The sequence below is a fragment of the Myxocyprinus asiaticus genome, chromosome 23, assembly GCF_019703515.2.
Source record: "Myxocyprinus asiaticus isolate MX2 ecotype Aquarium Trade chromosome 23, UBuf_Myxa_2, whole genome shotgun sequence".
NCBI lineage: Eukaryota > Metazoa > Chordata > Actinopteri > Cypriniformes > Catostomidae > Myxocyprinus > Myxocyprinus asiaticus.
This window is the reverse complement of record NC_059366.1, coordinates 43803867-43819242: the sequence shown is the minus strand read 5'-3', so window position 1 is coordinate 43819242 and position 15376 is coordinate 43803867. Positions and strand designations below refer to the sequence as shown.

General features: G+C 35.8%; 1 protein-coding gene across 6 annotated transcripts in view; it reads left to right on the top strand.

The window, feature by feature from the left end:
- The first annotated feature begins 6850 nt into the window (after nucleotides 1-6850).
- LOC127413729 (golgin subfamily A member 4-like) overlaps nucleotides 6851-15376 on the top strand; it is a 63360-nt gene continuing 54834 nt past the window's right edge. For 2 of the 6 annotated variants that reach the window (XM_051651111.1, XM_051651107.1), the window contains exons 1-3: nucleotides 6851-7041; nucleotides 10486-10560; nucleotides 13228-13329. In XM_051651111.1, coding sequence (XP_051507071.1) covers nucleotides 6973-7041; nucleotides 10486-10560; nucleotides 13228-13329 — 246 coding nt within the window. In that variant the 5' untranslated portion in view covers nucleotides 6851-6972. Of the gene's footprint in view, nucleotides 7042-10482; nucleotides 10561-13227; nucleotides 13330-15376 lie in introns of all 6 variants that reach the window. The other 4 variants (XM_051651106.1, XM_051651105.1, XM_051651109.1 and 1 more) reach the window with 3 other exon arrangements.

Sequence of the window (15376 nt, the reverse complement as noted above, 5' to 3'; positions counted from 1 at the left end):
TGTTATCACCCACATGAAACAATTACATTTGGTTTACATCATTATAGATTTACATCATATAGTTTACATCAAATTTTTCAGTTGTTGATACTGTAGCATGAACACTATACTTGTGTTACTAATCTGTAGTCATCTAAGAAAAAATAAGTTTATGATATTATGAAAAGCCCATGAATAGGCTACATTGTCTTTTGAAAAAGAAGTTTTGCGATATGTGGACAAAAAGTTGCACTTTTTAAACAATCCCAATTAATTCCACCATCATATCCACTAAGAGATCAGTGTGTAAGAAACTTTAAATAATCAGTTTAAAACAGAAATAAATCCATACCACATCTACAGCCAGAGGCGTAGTTTCCAGGGGGGATAATAATCAATAATCAAAACAAGCAAGTAGAACCCCCCCAGTATTTATACCATGATCAATGGAAACATGTAGATGCTTCAAGCCAAATCTACGCCCTTGTCTACAGCAGTAAGTAAGCCAGAACTCTTACATTCTAATGATAGTACTGCAATAGATTTGCAAACAGTCTCAGATAACAATAGCTTTTGCAAGAGTGCGTGGTTGAGTTTTATTTTTCTAATGCAAAAATTATCTTGCATAAAAATCTTGCATCTGTTCCCTCGGTCTGTTCATCCTAAACACCTTATTATGCACAAGAGCTTGCCATAGGTCATCTCTAAAAGGCTTTTTAGTATGGTCATGGCTGCCAATATGTGTAGTGTGTGTACTGTGTGTGTGGAAGTGGCGAATTAAGGCAACAATATATCTGTCCTCTGAATCAGGCACGCAGGTTGTCAGTGCGTGACCCCTCATGTATCTTTCAGAGGGAGCTGATAAAATGCAGATGAGTTTTATTTATGGTGTCAGTATGGTGTTGCCATGCAACTGTCCCGTATTAAAATTAAAGGGCACTGACCGCTGAAAAATATTTGAAAGAGCTGACAACAAATGCACGCTAAACAAAATACAGATCATGCATAAGTGAAAAATGTCACGAAAAAACATTGCCATGGATGTTTGTTTTTTTTTTCCAGTTCATAGTCTCATCCACATTCTATGCAAACAAAATCTTATTTTTAATCAGTGTCCGAATTAATCAGTAAAATATCAAAGTATTCCTAAATCAAAAGAAATCCACCATTTACATTACACAAGATATAAAAAATGAATCTAAATATGTGTATTATCATTTTAATGAGGATAAAATGGATCAAATAGGTAATGTGTGAATTAAAACATAGGTAAAACTGCTATATTTGGGAGGTATGTTCATAGGGATTTTATTTTATTTGATGGGTCTGTTGCATAATGTTTTTCAAGTTGTTCATGTTTTATGATGTGTTCCAGTGTATTTCATATTGTGAGATGTTTTACATTGTATTAATATTTACTGCTCTTATTTATTGAATGACGTTTAGTAGACAAATTACATAGTATATTTTAATTTCAGAAGAATTAATGTAATTGCTTTTATAAAATTATAATCTTCACATTTCTGCTTTTTTAACCCTCCAGAAATTGGCCCCATTCACTTCCATTGTAAGTGCCTCAATGTAACCTCCATATTTGCTATTTTTAAAGAAAAGGAGAGACGAGTCGAAATGAGTTTTTGTGGTAATCAACATTATGCCACAAATGAACTTAACTTGTATTGAATATACCATTAATATGCAAATGACTTTTCCAGATTATTAGGAGATTTGCTACTCATACAGGAGGATTGGGCTGCTGACAGTAAAGACAAACTCCATCCTGCGTCTGTTCTTCACACTGCACACCATCACTCGATGGAGTAAAAATGCTAACGCTAGCAATGAGACTTCACTCATTCCTGGGCTGAGGTGTGTGTGTGTGTGTGTGTGTGTGTGTGTGTGTGTGTGTGTGTGTGTGTGTGTGTGTGTGTGTGTGGGTGGGTGTTTAAAGATATTTGCAAGTTGAGAAGCAATTTAAAAGTACGATTCTCTTTTTCAGCAAGACAATTTTCAATCTTACCTGCATCAGTAAATTTGAGCTATTCAACTGAAAGAGCGTTTGCAGAACTAGCGTTTATTCACACATCACTCATAAACCATATATTAGCTCGTTTGATTGGCCTATGTTAAATTGCTTCCCTTGTTTTTTTACATGTAAAACTAGGTTATGTTATCATGTCCAAATCAAATTCCAAAGTCAGGCGGCTGAGAAATGAGTATACTTCCTTCCAGAAAAATGATTTAAAATTTTTTTTTAAATCCTAGTCTAAGACAAGTAAGAAAACAACCAGTGGACAGCTGATTTTTTTTGGCTGTTTAATCATTCTCCAAGCGAAATTCATAAGTCCAATCACTTTGCCGCTCTGTCAAGAGTTTCCCTCCTGACAATGACACTTTGTATTGGATGAATATTTCAAAGGCACAGAAGAGGAGGCAATGAAAACAATGAATAATGTTAAAGGCCCTCTCTAACTTAGACATATCCAGGATCTTATTTAATACATGGGAAAAGGAAACAAAAGTGCTTTTTGCTTTAAAAGAATAGTTCACCCAAAATTATAATTCTGTCATTATTTACTCACCGTTGTGTTGCTCCATAACTGTATGTTGTTATTTTTTCTGTGGAACAAAAGTTGCATTTTTTTAAGAATTGTTACTTGATTTTTGCCATGCAACCAAAAATGTCAAGCTCCAAAAAACGCCATAAAAGTATCACAAAAGTAGTACGATATTTCAAGCCTTCTGAAGCCATATAATAATAGACCAAAATGTAAGTCTTTATTCACTGATAATCTTCCCTTGTGTCACACAACATTATTGTGTGCCTTCAGAAGATTTGGAATATAGTTCACATGTTATATGCACTACTTTTAAGATACTTTAATGGTTATTTTTTGTCATTTTGGAGCTTAACAGCGCCAGTCCCCACTCAGTTTCATTGTTATTAAAAGAGCAGCCAGCTATTTTTCAAAAATGTAACAGGATGTTGTTTCAACTTCACGACATTTCATGTCTCAGGGGTTGATTTTTACTTAATCTAACAGATTTCAACTTGTTTCTTTTTGTTATATGAAGGTCACATTAAAACTGGCTTACCACTTATTTTTGGTACTTTTCAAATGCCTTCTCTGTATAAATTTATCCCAGACCCAGACTTTCATCATTAAACTAACATTTACAAACTAACATTTAATATAATCTAAACAAGGAGTGAAATAAACATAAAAAAGTTCATTATTTATTGTGTGAATTTTTTTCTGTAAAATTTTCAATAATTGCAACTTTGAAGCTCCAAAAAGCATATAAATGCAGCATAAAAGTTATCCATACGACTCCAGTGGTTTAATCCATGTCTTCAGAAGAAATATTATAGGTGTGGGTGAGAAACAGATACATTTTGATGTCCTTTTTTACTATAAATTCTCCTTTCTGCTCAGTAGGTGGCGATATGCACAAAAAATGCGAATCGCCAAAAACAAAAGAAAAATGTGGAAATTATACTAAAAAGGGACTTAAATATTGCTCTGTTTCTCACCTACACTTATAGTATTGCTTCTGAAGACATGGATTAAACAACCCTAGTCATATGGATTACTTTTATGCTGCCTTTATGCGCTTTTTTGAGCTGAAAATTTCTGTTCACCATTCACTTGCATTGAATGGACCAACAGAGCTGAGATATTCTTCTTAAAATCTTTGTTTGTGCTTTGCATAAGAAAGAAAATCATACCCATCTGGTATGGCATGAGGGTGAACTAATGATAAAAGAATTATCATTTTCAAGTGATCTGTTCCTTTATATCTTTGCATGCCTCTTAATCTACTTGTGATATTGCGTGCTGATCATGGTGCCATCAGACTGATTATGTAATCTGATTATTTCCCAGTATCCAGCCAGTGGTGAAATTAACGGGATGAGGGATGGAAACAGACTTGCAACCTGGCAAAAATCTGCTGCTGATCATTGATCGGTCATTAAGCTGGCAGAGTTTGAGCGCTGACGCATTATTTGCACCAGAATGAGTAAATGCGATCAAGCTGATGCAAACAGGAGATAACACCTACCCCCATTCATGCTGAAAATCACAGTGGAGATACTGTCTATGCACAAAAACTTTTACTATTAACATTTCGCTAATACTAATGTGTTCTTTTTGTTAGTATTACTTGGGAGGTTTTAATGTAATGTTACGTGATTAAATGTAATCCTGTTGGGCTCCCATAGACTTGATCAAAGACACAACTCATACATATATGGTAGGCTGCAGAATCTTTAATGTAGTTACATCGAGCGCCCTCTACAGCATTGCAAGAGTACACGCAGTTAAAACTCGCAATTAAGGAGAAATAGAGTTTTAGATCAGATCTCAAAAATGTCTCAAAGTATTTTAAGACAAAATGATCTATTTATATAACTCTATACTCTTACTGTGTGTCAACAATTGTCTTTTTTAGGGCCCATGCATTTCCAGAAGAGTTTTACATCTAAAACAAATCTGATACTTAAATGAAGATTAACAGAGAACTCTGAACTCTTGAGCTATACTGTAGTTGTAAGAGCAACATCTGAGCTATAACGTTTTCCTCTGGGTTTACACTGGTGAACTTTTAGATTACATTACATTGTATTATATTATCTGCACGTTTGAACCTTCATATTGTTAGTATTCCTTTGTATATCATATATCATATATGTGTGCATATTATGAACATTATATATGCTTCGTTACATGTACAGTATATGACAACAATGTGTGGACCATGCATCAATAATGGTCACTCATTCATTGCACTTTTATTATATATTACTACATAATACTATATTATTGTAACATCCTCCCCGGTAGAGGAGGAGTAACAAAACTAAAAGATGTAAATGAATAAATAAATATATTTTGTACTTGTCTGAGCTCCCTTCTCCCGTCCCAGCACTTTCAAGACAACACAATTTTGAAGGAGTAACACAAAGATTTATTAAAGTATAGCTCAGTTTGATACCAAAAAAGAAAAATTAAAAAAAGAGAAAAACTAAAAAAAAAAACTATATATATATATATATATATACATACATATATATATATAATAATTAGGTCGAGTGGGCTAGGCCAAAACAATAAACAAAAGAAGCTTCTTCCTGTTTCATAAACTAACTAAATAAGCTCTCAAAGAGAAAATAAAACAAAACGACACAGGGCTACAACTAGCTCCCTCTAACATAAAAACAGGAGAAAAAGTTATACAAAGAAAATGGCACTCAACTCCCTACGGCTTCCTCCAGAACGAAGCAAACCAATTAGCTTAGAGAAAATGACAATACAACAGGAGAGCTAAACAAATAAACTGTGCTTCACAAGAACGTTTAGTAAGTATCAATACACACACATCAACAGTAACCGGTTTGGAGTCAATATTTCAACTGCACAACAACACCAAGTTTGGGAAGGTCCAACTATGTCTGGGGCAGAAGAAAGGTAAGCTCATCAAGGGAGACCGCATGGAAGTAACTCCCGTCTCAATCTCTAGTTCCACCAGGCATACTTTTATACTGATGTGCCATCCTCCAGGAGTGAATAAGGAGAGCCAGGGCCATAGCGGTATTCTGGGCCCCCTTGACTGTATATTGGTCAGGGCTCCTTTCCTATTAAAAAAATACAGTTTTGAATTTGTTGTGGGGCCCCCCTGGACCTGTGGGCCCCTAGAATCGTTACCACGTTTCACCCCTCTAGTTACGGCCCTGAGGAGAGCCTCACCCATTGATGGTAGTTGAAGCCAGCTGGTGTCACTGATCCTGTGTTGTGCAAAAAACAAAGCACACACAGGCAGCTCACACAGGTACCCCAACAAAGATTACGTACTGGGACGTAACATTATTTAATAAATAATATAAAATAAAAAAAGAAACATTTGTGGCACAGTGCTCCACAAATTACTCATTTAAACATATTTGGGTATGTTTCTTCTTCATGTTTTTTTTTTTTTTTTTGCTCTATCCTTGGTAGTTAATTAGATAGTGGCATTAATTATATTTATTTATCCATTTATTTGAAAGTGTTTGCCATAATTTAATTGCATTTATGTATAAATAAAAAAAAATATTGATTTGTATTTCTAATTTTTAGACAAATGAACATGGCAATATTTTATGGAAAGGGCATGAACAGTGCACAGTTACTATGACAACAGGAAGGTCTTACATAGAGGCTTTAGAACACATTATAATGATTTACTAAATTTTAGTTTGTAGGAGTTACAAGTGTATAATGCATCAATTAATTAAAACAAATATTAATTTAATCCAATGATAATTATACATTTTAAGAAAAAACTAGATGTTTGACCATTTGCCATTGTAGTACAGACATAGTTTCCATATGACAACGTTTCCAGATTTTCTTTTACAATTTGTTTCTTTTCCTTTTATCAATAGAGCTATTTTGCGTCAGAAAATAATGTGCACAAAAACAAAAAGATTTATGCAGTACAACTTCATAACAAAATTCCAAGTGAATGCGTAATTTTTTTTAGCTAAATGACATTAACACGTTTTTATTTTTACATTTTATTTAGTTAAAAATGGCTCAATGCAATTTGATGGAAATTTGTAATGAAATTAAAATGTGTTAACCTTTTTTTGAGTGGGGAAAAATATTCAACCGTAAGAATATAATGCACACCATACATGGATAAAATGTGTAATAATAAAATAATAATAGTAAATAATTTATAATTTATGATAATTTATATATGTATATGTATATATATATATATATATATATAAAAGTTATTATAGTGTGTTCATTTCTGACACTGAGATATGCGAGTCAACAACTCGTCATCGTCATTTTTGAGCCTCTCGCGGCTCCGTAGCGGCTCAGTTTTCCTCCACGTCGGCTGCAACTGCGCACTGCTCTCTTATCCACATACACATCAAGTTTTTAGTCTGGTAATAGGACAGTAAAATCGCCGGTTCTGTGTCATTTCTCACTTGGCATAATGTTTAAGAAGCTGAAGCAGAAAGTGATAGAAGAGCAGTCTCCTCAGAGGAGCAGCGCGCATGCGCAGGTGAGAGCACTTTAACCATGTAGCATGTATGCTAACAAAACAAAACACACCTCTAGTAAATACTAAACTACTGCAGTCTGACAGTCTTCATTACATTGTTGTTCCCTGCACTAACCAATTACCATGGTATTAACATGGTTTGTATGGTACCATGTTTTTGCACCATGTCAATACCATGGTATTAATGCCACAATACTTAAAGTGAAAGCATAAGCCAGTATGTATAGTGAAATAATGTTTACCCAATGTTAGGAGTGTCTGTTTTGATCTGGTGACAGACCTGGAGGAGATCAGTTGTTGTGGTCTGAGCATGTAGATTTTAGGTAATTGATCTGTTATAGTGCATCCATATGCAGCTCTCAGAACTGTCCCAATGACAATCAAGTACTTAATCATGTAAAGACCCACAAACCAGCCTGACTAGTTAACCAGACCCAAGATCACTTTGACATGTTTCCCTAAACAGAGGACCTACTGGCAATAAGCAGATATTTAAAGGTGAACTTTTAGAGCTGTTGACATTTAAACATTATGACATTAAAATTTTTGAATCAAATTTCACCCCCAAATCGAAAGAGAAAATAAGAAATAATGTTTTGGATAAACAAAATGCAGACTTTTTCCAAGGTTTTTTGCTCTGTGACATTATTTTCATGACTATTAGGCACATTTTAACTCTTTCCCAATTTTCAGATGCCTGCTATAAAGCTTATGTGAAGAAAATTCATTCTATTATTTTTTAGTTACTGTAATGATATATATATATATACATTTGAATGTTTACAGTATATGTGCTTCTTCAGCTTCTGGCTATTACATGTCCTAGTGGTTGATTTTTTTATTAGCTATCACTAACAGATTTCAGATTTCTTTTTGTTATATGACGATCTCATTAAAACTAACTTAGAAACTTTTTACCACGTGTTCATCACTTATTTTTGGTACTTTTTAAATGTCTTTTATATAGGTTTTACTGTTTTAGCCTCATCCCAGACCAGCCTTTCAATAATAAACAATGAAAATCCATTATAAAAATACAATTTCTAATATACAATTTCTAAATATTATTACATTTAGAACTATGATAATCTGAACAAAAAGTGAAATAAACATAAACCATTTTAACGTTTATCGTAAAAAAGGGGTTTATATATTAGTATTTGCCCCATCCTGATTTCTTGTTTTTGTGTATATCTCTAAATACTAAATTGTTTCAAAAACAAACAAAATCTAACATAAAACAAAGGCAATCTGAGTAAACACAAAATACAGTTTTTAAATGGTAATGTTATTTATTGAAGCAAAAAAGTTATCCAATACTAACTGGGCCTTTGTGAAAAAGTATTTGCCCTTAGTTACTAAATCCCCAAATCTATGAAACTGCATTCATTATTGGGTTCAGCTGGACTAGACACACCCAGACCTGATTACTGCCAGCCCTGTTCAATCAAATCAACATTTAAATCAAACTTTTTCAGCAGCATGAAGTTGGCTAAAAGGTCTCAACCAGTAGCACACTATGCCAAGGTCGAAAGAAATCCCAGAAATGATGAGGAAAAAGGTTAATGAAATACATCAGTCTGGGAAGGGTTACAAAGCTATGTCAAAGGTTCTGGGACTCCAAAGAACCACACTGAAAGCCATTATCTCCAAATGGAGAAAACTTGGCACAGTGGTGAACCTTCCCAGAAGTGGCCGACCTTCCAAAATTCCTCCAAAAGCACAGCGACAACTCATCTGGGAAGTCACAAAAAGCACAACATCCAAGGAACTGCAGGCCTCTCTCGCATCAATAAAGGTCACGGTTCATGACTCCACTATCAGAAAGACACTGGCCAAAAATGCCATCTATGGAAGAGCGGCGAGGTGAAAACCACTAAAGAAGAACATTAAGGCTCGTCTGAATTTTGCCAAAACACACCTTGATGATCTTCAAACCTTTTGGGAGAATGTTCTGTGGACTGATGAGTCGAAAGTGGAACTGTTTGAAAGACAGGGGTCCCGTTACATCTGGCGTAAATCAAACAGAATTCCACAAAAAGATCATCAAACCAACGGTCAAGCATGGTGGTGGTAGTGTGATGGTGTGGGGATGCTTTGCTGCTTCAGGGCGACTTGCAATAATTGAGGGAAACATGAATTCTGCTCTCTACCAGAAAATCCTAAAGGAGAACGTCCGGTCATCTGTCCGTGAGTTGAAGCTCAAGCACAACTGGATTATGCAGTAAGACAATGATCCAAAGCATAGGAGTAAGTCCACCTCTGAATGGCTCAAAAGAAGCTAAATTAAAGTTTTGGAGTGGCTTAGTCAAAGTCCTGACTTGAACCCAATTGAGATGCTGTGGCAGGACCTTAATCAGGCAGTTCATGCTCGAAAACCCTCCAGTGTGGCTGAACTAAAGCAGATCTGTGAAGAAGAGTGGGCCGAAATTCCCCCACAGCGTTGTGAAAGACTGATCTCCAGTTATCAGTTGCAGTTGTTGCTGCTAAATGTGGCACAACCAGCTATTAAGTTTAAGGGGGCAGTTAGTTTTTCACTTGGGTGATATAGGTGTTGGATAATTTTTTTGCTTCAGTGAAAAAATATATTTGAAAACTGTATTTTGTGTTTACTCAGGTTGCCTTTGTTTTATTTTATATCTCATTTGAAGATCTAAACAGTTTAGTATGATAAATGGAAGAAATCTCTTTTCACAGCACTGTATATATATATATATATATATATATATATATATATATATATATATATATATATATATATATACACCGATTTGCCACAACATTAAAACCACCTGCCTAATATTGTGTAGGTCCCCCTCGTGCCGCCAAAACAGCACCAACCTGCATCTCAGAATAGCATTCAGAAATTATGTTCTTCTCACCACAATTGTACAGAGCGGTTATCTGAGTTACTGTAGACTTTTTCAGTTCAAATCAGTCTGGTCATTCTCTGTTGACCTCTCTCATCAACAAGACATTTCCGTCCACAGAACTGCCGCTCACTGGATGATTTTTGCACCATTCAAATGACAAAGTCTATGGTAACTCCGATAACTGCTCTGTACAATTGTGGTGAGAAGAATATCATACACCATGTTAGTATTTGTTATACTGCCTTTAATTCATGCTGACTTTAATTGAATGTTTTTTCCATTAATGGCAATTTTGGGGAATAAAAATAATGTCACAATGCATAAAAACTAGGCTTTATTTTCTATATGCAAAATACATTTTCTTATTTTAGATTTTTTAAATATGACACGGATATATCTTTGTTAGATTCACTCGTGCTTCTCTTCTGATTGTGTCAGTGTTGAAATTGGTACAGTGAAAGTTAGGCTTGATTAAAGACGCAACCTTCATCAGTAGTTTACACACACTGTTACATTCTCTGTCTGTAATTTACATGCCTTGATGTATAATGTACATATCTGCCTTCAGCAGGTGAGCTCAGCAGAGAGGCGCAGTCACCCCCCTTTCCTGCAGCAGGATGCCCCATCCTACCCCAGCGACAGAGAGGTAAGCCAGCGAAACGTAAACGGACCTTCCTCTCACTGTTCTTGAGTGCACATGGGTTGCAACTACTTTCACATCTCAGAAGCCCTCTTACACTGCTGTGAAAGATTATCTGCACTGTTATGATGAAGAATACGCCATACTGTGAAAACACATGCTTTTTCACAAGACAAAGTCAATTTAATGAATGCCTCCAGGCAGTCTGATAATTGTTCTACATCCCTTGAGTGTTGGTGTTTGTTAGACTGGCAATAAGAGCCACAAGATTTCCATTGTGACCCAAACACTGATTAGAATGATTACCTATTATCTATTCAAAATGAGTTAGACCATCATTATTGTTTGTTTGGGTGCAGTAATCTAGATATATCTTGGCCCTAAAAGTATTTGGACATTAAAGTCGAAATTAAAATATTTGAATGTCTTTGCATTACATAACAAAATGTCAAACCAAAGTGCCATCTGCAAACAAATTATGTTTTTAAGCAAAGTGATATTTAGTGGATGTATGAAGCCAGTTTCACTGAAGCTACATCACAAACATGAGCTTTTGGCAACCAGAAAGTGTTCAAATACATTTTTTGTCTCATTTAGAACATATATTTTTTTCATCATTTCAAACCTAACAAACGTATTTTTGTGAAATGTTTTGCTTTAAAAGTGTGCTTGTGCTATCTTTCTTTAAAATAAACGCTACCTAGTTTGAAATTGTTAATCTGATATTGTTATCTAATGCAGTTACATTAAAACAAGGTTGGTTTAAAGGAATGCTTAACCCCAAAATGAAAATTCTCTCATCATTTACTCACCCTCATGCTGTCCCAGATGTGCATGACTATATTTCATCTGCAGAACACAAACAGAGATTTTAAGAAGAATTTCTCAGCTCTGTGGGTCCATATAATGCAAGTGAGTGGTGGCTAGAACTTTGAAGGTCCAAAAAGCACATAAAGGCAGCATAAAAGTAATCCATACGACTCCAGTGGTCAAATCCATGTCTTCAGAAGAGATATGATAGATGTGGATGCCAGTCCTTTTTTACTATAAATCTCCACTTTCACAATCTTCTTTTGTTTTTGACGACTTGCATTATTTGTGCATATTGCCACCTTCTGGGCAGTGAGGAGAATTTATAGTGAAAAAGGACTTAAATATTGATCTGTTTCTCACCTTCAGAAGACATGGATTATACCACTGGAGTCATATGAATTATTTTTTGCTGCCTTTATGTGCTTTTTGGAGCTTCAAAGTTTTCGTCACCATACACTTGTATTGTGTGAACCAGCAGAGCTGAGATATTCTTCTAAAAATCTTCATTTGTGTTCTGCAGATGAAAGAAAGTCACACACATCTGGGATGACATGAGGGTGAGTAAATGATGAGAGAATTTTCATTTTTGGGTGAACTGTCCCTTTAAGTGTCTATATGCTTTTTGTGGCCACTGTATGGTCTTTTTTTTAAATAGCGATCAATGCTGAGTTAAATGTTCTCCTCTTGTTGTACAAAGAGCATTGTGCATTTATATAAAAGCAGTTTGAAAATTCCCAGCTGGTTGGTTAACACATGACATGCTTTTATTGTAGTAATGTGGGCTAAAAATTGTCTTGATGTTAGAGTTTAGTGATTCGTGAACTGTGACATTAAACTGTTGAACTTTGTACTGAAGAGTGAATGTTTAAACAGCAATAATTATTTTTGAATAAACTTTGTGAAAGGGTGATGGACTTTGAGATGCTTCACATGCTGTTTTAAGATTTTTGTTAATGTAACGGATCTGAAACACTTATATTGTTTTTAATCACAGCTTGATTTGAACGCAATTGCCATTGCAGGATCTCTTAACGTGACTTCTGATTCAGAGAAAAATGTTTTCCTAAGAAGCTGAGGTTTTTGATTTCACCTTTGACTTTCACAGTTTCTCTTTGTATTTCTTTTTGAAATTTCCATCAGTTCTCAGTGTCTACGTTCACACAGTCAGTGTTTGGGAATAACAAACGTATCAAACGAAGTATACCCTAGCCTTTAGAGGGCTTGGTGATGTCATCTGGAAAAAAAAAAAAAAAAGGTAGTTTCAGAGGTGGATCATGTTTTATTATTTTGATACAAAATTATGAAGATTAACTTTAAAAAATAATAATAATAATATTAGGAAAGTACATAGGGTCAGTTTTGATGTTATTTGGACTTCTGGGAGTCACTTCGGTTATAGAATGTGAATGTCGTTTTCTTTCATAAATGAACGGTGTATGAACAGCACTGAATTTTTGCACTCCAAACAGATGTGACAACTGTATTCAGCTTCTGTGTGAATGTAGCCAGAATCAATTCCACATCATCTCAACCTTTCTTCTGTACCAGAATGGCAAGCTTTACCTCTTTGATGTCTGTACTAAAGCACAAAAACAGCATATCATGATTTGATGCTAATCATGTAAATGTACCCATTAAAGAGACAAAATATGGCTTGGCAGGGACATCAAACAGTGTTACTTTGCAACCTCAGTATGAATCAGATCTCAGTTCTGTTTGTATTTCCACAGATGTCACCCTCTCTCATTCTCTGGCTCTGTTTCTCTCATTTCACTCATTGTGTTGTTTTCTCATTGCTCTGTGTCTTCACTCCCTGCTCCCCGTCATTAATGCGTTAACTCGTATGGGGGGGTCGGTCAGCTGCTGGCTGGGATGATAGCAGAACCTGCTTTTCTCTCTGAGTATACTATCTTTGCTCTGGACCACTCAAAACGACCCAAAGCGGCTCAGGTGCCCAGTGTGGTGAGTCTGTCCTCACACATCACCTCCTCTTCCTCACCCTTCGAGAAAAACAAACCCAACAAACCTGCCGCCCCTCTGTTCCCATCCCGTCTGTGATGCCTTTGGGGGTTATGGGCTAGAGGAAGCTTAGTAACACATGCTTGCAGCTTATTCAACAGCCGGGGCATTCTATAAAACCGGTGCCTTTTGATTTTTTATGTTTTTTGTAAGACTCTTTAAACTTTCTATAATGTATGTGTATAATAAATTGCATTGCACTATCTCAAGGTAAATTAATACATGTTGACACTTTACAATAAGGTTCTTGCTAGCATTAGGCTAGTTAATATATTAGGTATCTTTAGGACTTTGTCTTGGTTAATGTTCATTTATCAAAATACTTTTGTTCATTGTTTATGTTAGTTCATTTTGCATTAACTAATGTAACTTTTAATGTTGTGAATTAACTTTTAATGTAACATGAATTAGTATATGTAGAAATGAACATTGGTTAATGTTATACCATGGGTCTGTTGAATTCTTGATTCTGATTGGTTGACGGACGTTCTAAGGTGTGCAATTATTTTTCCAGTAAACGTAGTTCCAGGTCTTGACCGCATAACGGTTCCATATCACTTCACCAAATTATTTCAGTTATTTCAAAGAGCCGTACAGGCTACCACAACAAAATAACCAATTAAAACAAAGACATTGGTTAAGTACATCAGATAAGAATGAAAAACAATGTCTATAATATCCTAAATCTATTTCAGTTTCAGTTGAAAAGCGCCCACACGCTCCTCGTCTTACCCACACACACACACACACACACACACATGCACACCATACATGCTACCACAGCAAAATAACCATATAAACCAAGACACTGGTTAAAGTCAGTCGGTTAGAATATCAAACAAGTCTATAATATCCTACATTTATTTCAGTTTCAGTTGAAAAGCTCCCTCGTCTCCCCCGCACTTACACGCACTCACACACATGCATACGCGTGCTTGCGCGCACACGCACACACGCGCTACCTTGTTACTCTAATGCCGAAAAGCATTGCCTCCTCTTTTGCTAGTTCTAAAGTGATGTTTTTGAACTAGCAACGAAGGCTTGAGCTGTATCAAAGCTAGATACACTTGATAAATACAACAGTTTCTATATTATCTGAAATATCTGTGGGGAAACACCCTCGCGCTCCCCCTCCCTCTCTCTTAAGCTCTCACACCTGTGGACACACATACATATACGCATTATGCACACACTCCCAAGCGAAAAGCAGAGCTGTCATGTCAGCTCACACCTGCATCTCAGTAGGGTTGAAAACAGTTGTTAAGGTTTACATCGGAGAAGTTATATACAGAAATGGCGACTCTTGCTGCTGCTGAGAAGTGCATAAACTTACATCCTGGCGATTTTGAAGCGATGCTATTTCTGAGGAGAGCTGCAACAAAAAAGGTAATCCCAGAAGCGATCTCTCTCTCTCTCTCTCTCTCTCTCAGTTTCTGAGTTTCTCTCTTTCGATCACTCAAAAACAAACACGCACAAACGCACTACCTCATTATTATAGTAAGTGCTCCAGTAAAGCAGCGCAAGCCTCGCTATCCTCCGTTGCTAGTTCTAAAGTGACGTTTTCGAACTAGCAACAGAGGCTTGAGCTGTATCAAAGCGAGATGCTGAATCTGTGGTGGAAGAAATTAGTTCCACTCATGAGCGTTTTAGGGACAAAAACCAGAAAATGTCTTGAGATAAAACGCTGAACGGTGTCTTAATGTGTGGTAACCGTGGTATAAGCAGAATAATTGACTCCGGCCCGTTGAATTATTGAAAAATAATGCACACCCGAGGTGTAACGGTCACTCCGCTGCACATCGTGACCGCATTACCACCTCAGTTGTGCATTATTTTTCAATAATTCAACAGTCCGTCATCAATTATTCCTTCCTTAATTTATCAAAACACTATCATTCATTGTTCGTTAAGTTTGCATTAACTAATGTAACTTAACGACACAAAAAAATTTTTTAATTTAAAAAATGTATTAGTAAATTTAGAAGTTAAC